The sequence below is a fragment of the Glandiceps talaboti genome, chromosome 9 (assembly GCF_964340395.1).
Source record: "Glandiceps talaboti chromosome 9, keGlaTala1.1, whole genome shotgun sequence".
Taxonomy (NCBI): Eukaryota; Metazoa; Hemichordata; class Enteropneusta; family Spengelidae; genus Glandiceps; species Glandiceps talaboti.
This window is the reverse complement of record NC_135557.1, coordinates 2,209,599-2,223,686: the sequence shown is the minus strand read 5'-3', so window position 1 is coordinate 2,223,686 and position 14,088 is coordinate 2,209,599. Positions and strand designations below refer to the sequence as shown.

Here is a 14,088-nt window from a genome sequence, read left to right as displayed (position 1 = left end):
TATCTTCAGATGCATATGATTACAATACTCTGCAACATACTTGTGAAAATAAGTAACGCACTTTTGAGGAAACGAATAGCGTTTAATTTCTAGTAAAATAACTAGAAAATGTTGAGACATCTGATAATTACCACGTAAAGTTCAAAACTACCAAAATCTTACCTATGTCTGCCTCCTTTATACGCATTAGGAAAGAAAATTATCAATTTGAATTAATTGGTGACTAAATATCAACTGTAAATTCGTTCGGAATATCAGGAACAGTTTAAAGCTACTTAACTAAACAGTCTTTTTAAATTCTATAGAAGTGTCTACAATTTTTTGTAAATAATTTAAGATTTCACTTGTAACTCTTTTGTCCTTTGTATAACAGTTGAACATTATCATTTCAATTCATTAATTTACTAATTAAAGTCGTCATTAAAAAGAAACTACTACAAATGTGTCCTCTCTGTGCAAAAGTTAGTATTAATCTTCTCAAGTCTGATCTTAATGGCTTCTTGTTCGTAATGTCGTTTGTAAAAAACCACCATGTGTTATTTCTGTCCCAAACCATTAATACATGTACATGCAGCTGATAACTTAGAAAAGTGAAAACTACTGGTGTAATGTATTGTTAGAACATTACTGGTCACTTTTTTATAGATTACATCTGGTATTTTAAGTATTTCATTGTTGGTATATTTAAAAGACATATCACAATTACTACAATGACATTATATTGTGGTTGCTAAGTGATGAACCACTAAGATAGAAAGAAATATTTTCATCGACGGGAATAGAAAGTCGTGTTATCAATTACAATAAGATGACTTTCACAACAATAAAATAAATTGAGATGTCATACAGAGACTCTCAATCTTCATTTACCTACAAATACAACCCTGATATAAACTAATATCAAGGGTAAATATCTCATTAATACTTTATGGATTATGTTATTTTTTTAAATTATAAACATTTTACTCTGTTGCTCTTCCTAATGACAGTTTATACTTTGAAATGTTTATTTTAGAGAGTAACTGATTAAGTCGTCCATAATTTTAATTATCTCTCATTAAGTTTATAGTAATGTATATTATCTTACAATACGTCAGAGAATGTATTAATTTAGTCAACATTCCATCAACATTTATAAATATTCTTTGACTATGTACTCTGACCTAGATTGTAAGTTGACATTGCCCTTGAACTACAAAGATTTAGTTAACTGTCCACCTCAATGTAAGGTATCACATGCAGTTTACATGTCAATGGTTTTTTATCTAAGCTTATAATATTTGCCTATTGTACGTGCTGAGGACACTTTACAAAAGGTATTAATTTGTAATGGTAAATTCATCAAATATCATTTCTAACACGAAAATAGCCATAAGCAAAATAACCAAGCATCAGTTATTGCATACACTGATAAAGTGGTTAGCTTAATGTTTGGTACGTATCAAATGATAACCTTTATAATTGAGCAAGACGTCAGCATTATCTAAACAATTGATGTCTTTCTAATTTGAACTGAATTGTAAGCATTGCTTCTTAAATTTCTAATACAGTTTCCATTTTTCTATTTATCAAACCGTAACGTATCTTAACATATAACTTTATTTTATCTACTTACAACCATGTTACCAACTGTAAAGTGGACATTTAGCACCAGACCTTTTGATAATTTCTTGACAAATATCTAATCAAGTATTAAATGCTGTATGAGTCTACATCTGCTAGAAATGTTGTCAGTCGTTAACTGTTACTTTTAAGTACTTCATATTATGCCTACTAGAGTGATTTCATTAGCATTCACACAACAAAGATTATAGTTCCAAACAGAGCGCTGAAATGTTGGTTCAATAAAAACGAATGTCCTTATGAAAAAAACTCTCTTTCATTTCAGTGTATAGTGATTGAAATGTTAACTTACCCTTTCTTCAAACTGTGCAGACGATGGTGTGATGAAGGTGGCCAACATAAATGTGAGTGCTACCACAAGAAGTAAAACTGACTGCATACTGAAGTTCATCTTGATGTCTGCGTTCTTCTCCACATAAACCGAACTGATATTTGGTAGCAGTAATTAGAGTTTATATACCCCATTGCCCAATCTAAAGAAAGGTCAAAGGTTACATAATCAATCTAAATTCAATTCCCATAATAACAGACACCTGTATTGTCGGCCAATATAACAAAGTACCGTTATCAATTCGGTCGTCTATTAAAGATTAAATGAATAAATTGATTGTCTATTAAGAACACCTTTCAGGGAATTGTAAATTTTGCTGACTTTTAGTAACCAATCTACCAGGCCATTATTCTTCCTCACTGCTATTGTATTATTATTTGACATACTGTATTACGTCTACTACACACTTGGGACATCAGTTCGTAATCTGACGGTTTGTCAGATCACCATCTGTGACTTTAACACCTGTGTTTATGTATATGTTTGTCAATACTGTTGGATTTAGGCCTAGAAACAGTAATTAAGCGGATAGAGGGGCAAAGGAAAGGAGAATTATTGGAGAGAGGGATAGAGATAAAAAAGTAGACTGAAAGAAAGTAAAATATAGCCACTAATGATCGAATCTGAGTGTGGCATTTGTATATAATGATTTTCATTTGATTAATTCAGTGGGAAAACTTTATTTCTCAAGACCCATGTAATGTCGTTCTGAATACATCCCTTGTAATGTTGATTTGAGAGATGTATAACATGTTGCCACTGACAAGAGAATAATTTGAATACATGGATATCTGATATATAATATACTTATACAGCTTTCAAATTCAACACATTATTATGATGACAATACATTGTCGATAGGACATATCACATTGTACTCTAATAACTTCAACTCATCACGAGCAGTTTCATTTAACTCTTATCAACATAATTCACAATAGATTTGATTTTTGCTCCAAACTTAATCGATTTGTAAAGTTCACTTCAGTGACATTAGGTAAAGATACATTATTTATATCATACAGCTGTTTCTGTTGTCTGATGCTAATGAAACTAAGCTGATGAGTTCATAGATCAACTAACTATACCTAAATCATAACCTGTAAATTTTAAAAGTGTGAATTTACAGTTATAATTTGTAATTGTCAAAAGTAATTTCTTATTAAAATGTTTAGAAAGTGAAACAAATGAACAAGTAATACGAGTCATCCACTTCAAAGCTAATATGTTTTAACAAGTAATACGAGTCGTACACTTCAAAGCTAATATGCTTTAACAAGTAATACGAGTCATTCACTTCAAAGCTAATATGTTTTAACAAGTAATACGAGTCATTCACTTCAAAGCTAATATGTTTTAACAAGTAATACGAGTCATTCACTTCAAAGCTAATATGTTTTAACAAGTAATACGAGTCATTCACTTCAAAGCTAATATGTTTTAACAAGTAATACGAGTCATTCACTTCAAAGCTAATATGTTTTAACAAGTAATACGAGTCATTCACTTCAAAGCTAATGTGTTTTAACAAGTAATATGAGTCGTACACTTCAAAGCTAATATGCTTTAACAAGTAATACGAGTCGTACACTTCAAAGCTAATATGTTTTAACAAGTAATACGAGTAGTACACTTCAAAGCTAATATGCTTTAACAAGTAATACGAGTCATTCACTTCAAAGCTAATATGCTTTAACAAGTAATACGAGTCGTACACTTCAAAGCTAATATGCTTTAACAAGTAATATGAGTCGTACACTTCAAAGCTAATATGCTTTAACAAGTAATACGAGTCGTACACTTCAAAGCTAATATGCTTTAACAAGTAATATGAGTCGTACACTTCAAAGCTAATATGTTTTAGCAAGTAATACGAGTCGTACACTTCAAAGCTAATATGTTTTAACAAGTAATACGAGTAGTACACTTCAAAGCTAATATGTTTTAACAAGTAATACGAGTCATACACTTCAAAGCTAATATGCTTTAACAAGTAATATGAGTCGTACACTTCAAAGCTAATATGCTTTAACAAGTAATACGAGTCGTACACTTAAAAGCTAATATGCTTTAACAAGTAATACGAGTCGTACACTTCAAAGCTAATATGTTTTAACAAGTAATACGAGTAGTACACTTCAAAGCTAATATGCTTTAACAAGTAATACGAGTCGTACACTTCAAAGCTAATATGTTTTAACAAGTAATACGAGTAGTACACTTCAAAGCTAATATGCTTTAACAAGTAATACGAGTCGTACACTTCAAAGCTAATATGCTTTAACAAGTAATACGAGTCGTACACTTCAAAGCTAATATGTTTTAACAAGTAATACGAGTCGTACACTTCAAAGCTAATATGTTTTAACAAGTAATACGAGTCGTACACTTCAAAGCTAATATGCTTTAACAAGTAATACGAGTCGTACACTTCAAAGCTAATATGTTTTAACAAGTAATACGAGTAGTACACTTCAAAGCTAATATGCTTTAACAAGTAATACGAGTCGTACACTTAAAAGCTAATATGTTTTAACAAGTAATACGAGTAGTACACTTCAAAGCTAATATGCTTTAACAAGTAATATGAGTCGTACACTTCAAAGCTAATATGTTTTAACAAGTAATACGAGTCGTACACTTCAAAGCTAATATGTTTTAACAAGTAATACGAGTAGTACACTTCAAAGCTAATATGTTTTAACAAGTAATACGAGTCATACACTTCAAAGCTAATATGCTTTAACAAGTAATACGAGTCATTCACTTCAAAGCTAATATGTTTTAACAAGTAATACGAGTAGTACACTTCAAAGCTAATACGTTTTAACAAGTAATACGAGTAGTACACTTCAAAGCTAATATGCTTTAACAAGTAATACGAGTCATACACTTCAATGCTAATATGCTTTAACAAGTAATACGAGTCGTACACTTCAAAGCTGATATGGTTTAACAAGTAATACGAGTCGGACACTTCAAAGCTAATATGCTTTTCAACAAAGATTTGAAATTTAATGAAACAATCACCTCTACCTCATCAAGGGACACTATATTAATTATGAAAATTAGTATGGAACTTAATGATAATTGTCAATTGAAAACATTGGTAGATATATATATATCAATTTAAAACAGCTATCCTCAACACAGTAGCGAAATAGTTTATATGTATAAATTAAATAATCTTCTAATAGTATATCTTTAGGCAAGATATAATACTTCACTGTCAAAATAACAATAACTATGTAATTAGCTATTACAGACAACTATTGTATTTTAAATGGTATTAGTTGAAATCTAAATAGCATCTCTTACAAAACTTATCATGATCATGACCTTTGTCTCTGCTCATAAACGTGTCATCATTTCGTGTGGAATAAAAGACCCGTTTTAACAACTATAGGCCATTATTTAATTAAGTTTGCTTTAGCAATGGCAGCTTTTAAAGCAGGTCAACAGTCACAATTTAAATGCAAAGATTAAAGGACAATATCAATTCATCTGAATTTAATAAAAGAATTCGTGGTTTCAAATAATAGCATACCATTCATGTTATAATATTTTTTTATAAATATATTGCATGCGGAGGACATAGATCGGGAACAGGTCATTAAATATATATAACTGAACAGTGTATCTGGGTGAAACTACTTAAAACTGTGTATTTGGGTGAAACTACTTAAAACCGTGTATTTGGGTGAAACTACTTGGAATCGTGTATTTTGGTGAAACTACTTAAAACCGTGTATTTCGGTGAAACTACTTAAAATCGTGTATTTCGGTGAAACTACTTAAAATCGTGTATTTCGGTGAAACTACTTAAAATCGTGTATTTTGGTGAAACTACTTAAAATCGTGTATTTGAGAATATAATGGGTAGTGAAAATTGTGCTTACAATTACCAGTGATTCCCTGGATTTGTTTTAATTGGGTGAATGGAAAACTTGATTTTTCAATTAACATACTTATTAATATTTGATGGGGAAAACGATGTCAAGTTGTTGATGTATAATCGTCTCATTGATTGATTAAATTGAAATGACTATAACAACCCTTGAGGCATGAAATGTTGCCATGGATATATAAACCTTATATAGGACTCTGTGATGCCCAATTTTCAGTTAAGTTTGGAATAATGAACAGAACAAGCTGGATGTAGTTGAAACTATTCTCATAAAGCCATGCATACTAACAACATATTATTTTGTTCTGTCTGAATTCATCACTCAAGGTAAAGTTGACAGATGAGAGATGTTAGCATGTTACGACCTGTGCACCTTACATCAGCGACACTTACGTCATAGCTTATTCTGACATGATTAATTTATTGAAATATAATTATATCTCTATATAGCTTCATGTGCAGACACTTGTTAATAGGCAGCTGTTAGGGATGATGTAATTATAGAAGTGTGTGACATTATAGAACTAGTCTTGTTAACATTAGTCAAATCATGGTTGTCTAGGTGCAACACATGGCGGTGGTATTAGACCACAGATTGCCACAGATTAGGTACTACAGCTAAATATTAATAATATAACCACCTTCAAACAACAGCGAACCAGCACCTTTATATTTCATTGGTTTGTATATTGGTCTGTTCCCACTTTACTTTATATTTGTCTGACACACACACACACACACACACACACACACACACACACACACACACACACACACACACACACACACACATACATACATACATACATACATACACACACACACATACACACAAACACACACACATACATACATACATACATACATACATACATACATACATACATACATACATGCATACATACATACATACATACATACATACATACATACATACATACATACATACATACATATTAAAGGAACGAGTGAAATAGTCCCGATCAATAAATGCAATCCGACATTTCGAATATGTATTCTTTCTCATAGGATATCAAGGCAAGATACAGTAGGTCATCACCTGACTGTATATCTAAATGCTATGGAATAGAACGACATACTGCAAGTTCTTTTAAATGGTTAAATTACGGACAGAATACGCGTAGAGATATGGTAGGGACTGATGTAAATAATCTATTAATTTTACGGGTTTCCAGCGTTCCGAAATGGAAAATGATTTCCTCCTCTTTCAACCTCAATCGATCCTCATCAACATAAATTTTACAAATTCCTGAAATAGACAAATCTGATACACTATGATCGTTAGTAATAAAATGTACAGATACGGGATAGTTACGATTCCTTGTTCTGGTAAGAACTTATATATAAAACACCACATTTCTCTTTCAGACTGGCATGTGATGCAATACACTACGTTAGTAGCGATACAACTAAATCTACTCGTAACAGCCACACTGTTCTTAGGGCCAAAAACATGGAAACATGAAAACAATCGCATGGAAGTGAACTCGCATTAACTTCCAATCCATGTTGTTCTGTATTGACCACCATTATCTCTAAGATTGGTAGCACGACGCCAAGCTGTTACAGGTGCTTCAGGAAATAATCAATTGGTAACCCTATTAGAACGTAAGATATTAAAATGCTTGCATATAATGATCTTAACTCAGGTTGAAAAGGGATGGTATGTTAGAGCCAATGTGGGACGATTGGTATTACTCTTCTGATCATGTCAATTGATACGCATTTGTAACCGGCACTAGACAACCACGTTGATGGAAGTACGTCAATTGAATTAAACTTACAATGTTTTGAAAATATCTAGTAAAACATTTTAAATATCTGGCAAATTTTTATCCTCAAATGTTTCAAAACTATTCATGTTGTCATAGAGGTAAATGTCTTTTTGTTTCATTAACTGAAATTCATCTTTGAACACATCCTTTGTGTATCTGCAGGTATTATTGTTATTATATTATGTTTTGAAGTTGGATAAAATAGTTTAGCAACCTGTGAACTACCTATAAAATCAGTAGTATTAAAAACAGTCCCGGTTATCATAACTCCAACACTGCCATTTATATTATATTATATTACATCCCTTTATACGGGTCGACAGGTACATTTGTTTGTTCCAATATATCCTTTCTTGTAATAGAGGCACTCCTTACTGGTACTATCCTTTGGAGAACTAATTTGCATGTTTAACGCTGTATCGAAAACCATACTGTACCCAATTGTCAGGGTGCTAAGTACAATACCATCAATCAATCAATCAATCAATCAATCAATCAATCAATCAATCAATCAATCAATCAAAACATTTATATAGCGCCTGAATCCATTACTCAGAATGTTCAAAGACACTTTACAGGACACTAAAAAGAGTTCATATCAAATGCTTTTGTAAAAAGGTGAGTGTTAATGTGTATATCCCATTCATCATGATTTAATTCGTTTTTTGTCGTGTGTCTTGTAATTAGCCCAATAAACTTTTCATTAATATATATCTTTATTTCTCAAATAATAAATAACTTATTTTGAAGATCAGATTCTGTTTTAAATATAATGCACTTCTACTGGCTATTAGTGGGTGGTTTGGTTTTATTCTTGTAGCCACAGACTATGATGCCCTTCTACTGGCTATTACTGGGTGGTTTGGTTTTATTCTTGTAGCCACAGGCTATGATGCCCTTCTACTGGCTATTAGTGGGTGGTTTGGTTTTATTCTTGTAGCCACAGACTATGATGCCCTTCTACTGGCTATTAGTGGGTGGTTTGGTTTTATTCTTGTAGCCACAGGCTATGATGCCCTTCTACTGGCTATTACTGGGTGGTTTGGTTTTATTCTTGTAGCCACAGGCTATGATGCCCTTCTACTGGCTATTAGTGGGTAGTTTGGTTTTATTCTTGTAGCCACAGACTATGATGCCCTTCTACTGGCTATTAGTGGGTGGTTTGGTTTTATTCTTGTAGCCACAGGCTATGATGCCCTTCTACTGGCTATTAGTTGGTGGTTTGGTTTTATTCTTGTAGCCACAGGCTATGATGCCCTTCTACTGGCTATTACTGGGTGGCGTCACAAAATTCACTGAAATTGGTAATGCTATAATATAATAACACCTATAGCAGTAAGTTTACCAAATTATACCATACAGATTCCGACACAAATACATATATCAGCAATTATAGCAGTAAGTCTACCAAATTCTACCACACAGATTCCGACACAAATACATATATTAGCAATTATAGCAGTAAGTCTACCGAATTATACCACACAGATTCAGAGACAAATACAGATATTAACACTTATAGCAGTAAGTTTACCAAATTCTACCATACAGATTCCGAGACAAATACATATATTAACACTTATAGCAGTAAGTTTACCAAATTGTACCACACAGATTCCGAGACAAATACATATATTAACACTTACAGCAGTAAGTTTACCGAATTATACCACACAGACCCCGAGACAAATACATATATTAACACTTATAGCAGTAAGTTTACCAAATTATACCACACAGATTCCGAGACAAATACATATATTAACACTTATAGCAGTAAGTTTACCGAATTATACCATTGAGATTTAAAGACAAATGCATATATTAACACTTACAGCAGTAAGTTTACGGAATTATACCACCCCGATTCCGAGACAAAAACATATATTAACACTTATAGCAGTAAGTTTACCAAATTATACCACACAGATTCCGAAACAAATACATATATTAGCACTTATAGCAGTAAGTTTACCAAATTATACCACACAGATTCAGAGACAAATACAGATATTAACACTTATAGCAGTAAGTTTACCAAATTCTACCATACAGATTCCGAGACAAATACATATATTAACACTTATAGCAGTAAGTTTACCAAATTGTACCACACAGATTCCGAGACAAATACATATATTAACACTTACAGCAGTAAGTTTACCGAATTATACCACACAGACCCCGAGACAAATACATATATTAACACTTATAGCAGTAAGTTTACCAAATTATACCACACAGATTCCGAGACAAATACATATATTAACACTTATAGCAGTAAGTTTACCGAATTATACCATTGAGATTTAAAGACAAATGCATATATTAACACTTACAGCAGTAAGTTTACGGAATTATACCACCCCGATTCCGAGACAAAAACATATATTAACACTTATAGCAGTAAGTTTACCAAATTATACCACACAGATTCCGAAACAAATACATATATTAGCACTTATAGCAGTAAGTTTACCAAATTATACCACACAGATTAAGAAGAAAATACATATATTAGCACTTATAGCAGTAAGTTTACCAAATTATACCACACAGATTCCGAGACAAATACATATATTAACACTTATAGCAGTAAGTATACCAAATTATACCACACAGATTCCGAGACAAATACATATATTAGCACTTATAGCAGTAGGTTTACCGAATTATACCATATAGATTCCTAGACAAATACATATATTCGAGATCGAATTCATGTACACATCACATCATATCACGTCACTCAGAAACTTTACATAACTTGGCAAAAATGTCACTTCTTTAACTTCTTTAATTATTTTCAGATGTTGTAAAATGGATTATACCACACAGATTTAAAGACAAATACAGATATTAACACTTATAGCAGTAAGTTTACCAAATTATACCATACAGATTTAAAGACAAATACATATATTAACACTTATAGCAGTAAGTTTACCAAATTATACCATACAGATTTAAAGACAAATACATATATTAACACTTATAGCAGTAAGTTTACCAAATTATACCATACAGATTTAAAGACAAATGCATATATTAACACTTATAGCATTAAGTTTACCAAATTGTACCACACAGATTCCGAGACAAATACAGATATTAACACTTATAGCAGTAAGTTTACCAAATTATACCACACAGATTTAAAGACAAATGCATATATTAACACTTATAGCATTCAGTTTATCAAATTATACCACACAGATTTAATGACAAATACATATATTAACACTTATAGCAGTAAGTTTACCAAATTATACCATACAGATTTAAAGACAAATACATATATGAACACTTATAGCAGTAAGTTTACCAAATTATACCATACAGATTTAAAGACAAATGCATATATTAACACTTATAGCATTAAGTTTACCAAATTGTACCACACAGATTCCGAGACAAATACATATATTAACACTTATAGCAGTAAGTTTACCAAATTATACCATACAGATTTAAAGACAAATGCATATATTAACACTTATAGCATTAAGTTTACAAAATTATACCATACAGATTCCGAGACAAATACAGATATTAACACTTATAGCAGTAAGTTTACCAAATTGTACCACACAGATTTAAAGACAAATGCATATATTAACACTTATAGCAGTAAGTTTACCAAATTATACCATACAGATTCCGAGACAAATACATATATTAACACTTATAGCAGTAAGTTTACCAAATTATACCACACAGATTTAAAGACAAATGCATATATTAACACTTATGGCAGTAAGTTTACCAAATTCTACCATACAGATTCCGACACAAATACATATATTAACACTTATAGCAGTAAGTTTACCAAATTATACCACACAGATTCCGAAACAAATACATATATTAACACTTATAGCAGTAAGTTTACCGAATTATACCACACAGACCCCGACACAAATACATATATTAACAGTTATAGCAGTAAGTTTACCAAATTATACCACACAGATTCCGACACAAATACATATATTAACACTTATATCAGTAAGTTTACCAAATTATACCACACAGATTCCGAGACAAATACAGATATTAACACTTATAGCAGTAAGTTTACCAAATTATACTACACAGATTCCGACACAAATACATATATTAACAGTTATAGCAGTAAGTTTACCAAATTATACCACACAGATTCCGACACAAATATATATATTAACACTTATAGCAGTAAGTTTACCAAATTATACCACACAGATTCCGACACAAATACATATATTAACACTTACAGCAGTAAGTTTACCGAATTATACCACCCCGATTCCGAGACAAAAACATATATTAACACTTATAGCAGTAAGTTTACCAAATTATACCACACAGATTCCGAAACAAATACATATATTAGCACTTATAGCAGTAAGTTTACCAAATTATACCACACAGATTCCGAGACAAATACATATATATTAGCACTTACAGCAGTAAGTATACCAAATTATACCACAGAGATTCCGAGACAAATACATATATTAGCACTTATAGCAGTAAGTATACCAAATTATACCACAGAGATTCCGAGACAAATACATATATTCGAGATCGAATTCATGTACACATCACATCATATCACGTCACACATTAGAAACTTTACATAACTTGGCAAAAATGTCACTTCTTTAACTTCTTTAATTATTTTCAGATGTTGTAAAATGGATTAAAAATACAGGTCAATTGAAAACTAACGGACAATTTCAGTGGAGGAGAGATTGTTTGAGTTGTAAGGACTTGACAAAGAGCTGACTGATACTTTGGGCTGTACTGCAATATTTACGTTATCATGTATCTGTTTCTTCATTCAGTATTTGCCGGCATCACCTGTGGCAACAAAAAGAATACTGTCAATTACTTGTAAGAAAAAAGAAAATCGATTTTACAAAAAATCACTAACGTTTGTTTGTGAAGCTCAAATTGTTACACACTTAGGGATATTGTCTTATCATAATTATAATAATATGCAAATTGACACGCACTTATACTGATACACTGTATACGTTGCATTACAAATAGTGTAGTCAGATAAAGAATTTACATACATACACACAAACACATACATACATACATACATACATACATACATACATACATTAAATTACTTGGGTATCGAAATGTATAAAATAATCATTAATACTTACGTTTTGTTTAGAATCTCATTTTTGGGAAGGATCCTCTTTCTGTGAATAAAATGAAAACGTATTATGACGTACAGTTCCTTGATGACGTATTATGACGTACAGTTCCTTGATGACGTATTTGACTATATTGTGTTGACTGACATTAGTATGTTAGTAACTTCTACTCTATTAGCTTTCAATTCAAGTGAATATAATAGTTTCTATTGTGTCATTAGTCCACGTTATGTTGACCAATCTGTGTTTACGTTTGTTATCCAAATGTTTCCGAACCTCGAACCCAAACACAATTTAGCATATACACACCGTTGCTGTAGTAGTTCTAGTGGTCACCAAGTATTGAAAGTCACGGTACATAATTTTGATGAGATGGTATTGAAAGGAATCTCAAAGAATCCAAGAACAGTATATATTTTATGACCCCATTCTACTCAATTTTTTAAAAATGAAACAAAACAAATTTAGGACGATCTCAACCGTCGATAATGCTTATTACCTTCGATATCTCTGGTTTCATCCTGTAGGAAGAAAAAAATAAGAAGCGATGTAAATATAAGTATTTCTTTCTTTTAATAAAGGATATGTTTATCAAATTAAGGTATTGATTTAATCAGCAAACGAGTTTCCCGTTTAGTCTTTCATTATCATGTGTTCACGTCTACCGAACCATATGTTGTGTTCATAACAAAATAATATGACAATAGTAAATAAAACATTATACGAATGTGACAGCAAGTATATGTCTTGCTTTCAATTTCAACCTTTTATTGACATATATCAGATGAACGCTAAAATACACTCACTCTTGCTCCGAGTCTGTGGCGGCGTTTTTCTGTAAAAAAAATATTGATGTTTTAACTGTGAAATGATGTCAAAACAAGTTATGTAAAGGATTACCTAAATAGACCAAAAACTCAATAAAAGACTAATTTTTAATTTTCTCTTACCCATTTCGTCCTTGGCAAATGATGAACAAAGACAAATAGAGACTATTTAGAAAATAATTTTATGATAAAATAAATTGGGTACATTGTGTATTATATCTATGTTAATTGAAAATATTTTGAGAAAATGAAATCCACCACAGCCGAGACAATAAATAATTTTGAAAAAAAAACTAGTAGGCAAAATACCATTTTATCGAGTCTATACTTATAATAATTTTTGATACAAATTACTTTGGTTAGTTAGTTTGAGGACGTGTCATTTAGAAATATCAAGCTACCTAACGAAGCTTTGAGGATTACTATCAAATTATCTGTGTGAAAAGTC

General features: G+C 31.4%; 1 protein-coding gene and 1 long non-coding RNA gene across 2 annotated transcripts in view; both read right to left on the bottom strand.

Moving 5' to 3' along the window:
- The window catches only part of LOC144440427 (uncharacterized), a 7,135-nt gene extending 5,121 nt beyond the window's left edge, over positions 1-2,014 (bottom strand). The window contains exons 1-2 of the mRNA XM_078129799.1: positions 1,916-2,014; positions 163-175 (exon numbers count right to left, since the gene is read on the bottom strand). Coding sequence (XP_077985925.1) covers positions 163-175; positions 1,916-2,014 — 112 coding nt within the window. The remainder of the gene's footprint in view (positions 1-162; positions 176-1,915) is intronic.
- A 10,344-nt stretch (positions 2,015-12,358) lies between these two features.
- Positions 12,359-13,649, bottom strand: LOC144439656 (uncharacterized). Its single transcript, XR_013481127.1, has 4 exons — positions 13,620-13,649; positions 13,313-13,334; positions 12,820-12,858; positions 12,359-12,502 (listed from the first exon to the last, which is right to left on the bottom strand). It is a non-coding gene; the product is annotated as an uncharacterized LOC144439656 (long non-coding RNA).
- Between the last annotated feature and the right edge of the window lie 439 nt (positions 13,650-14,088).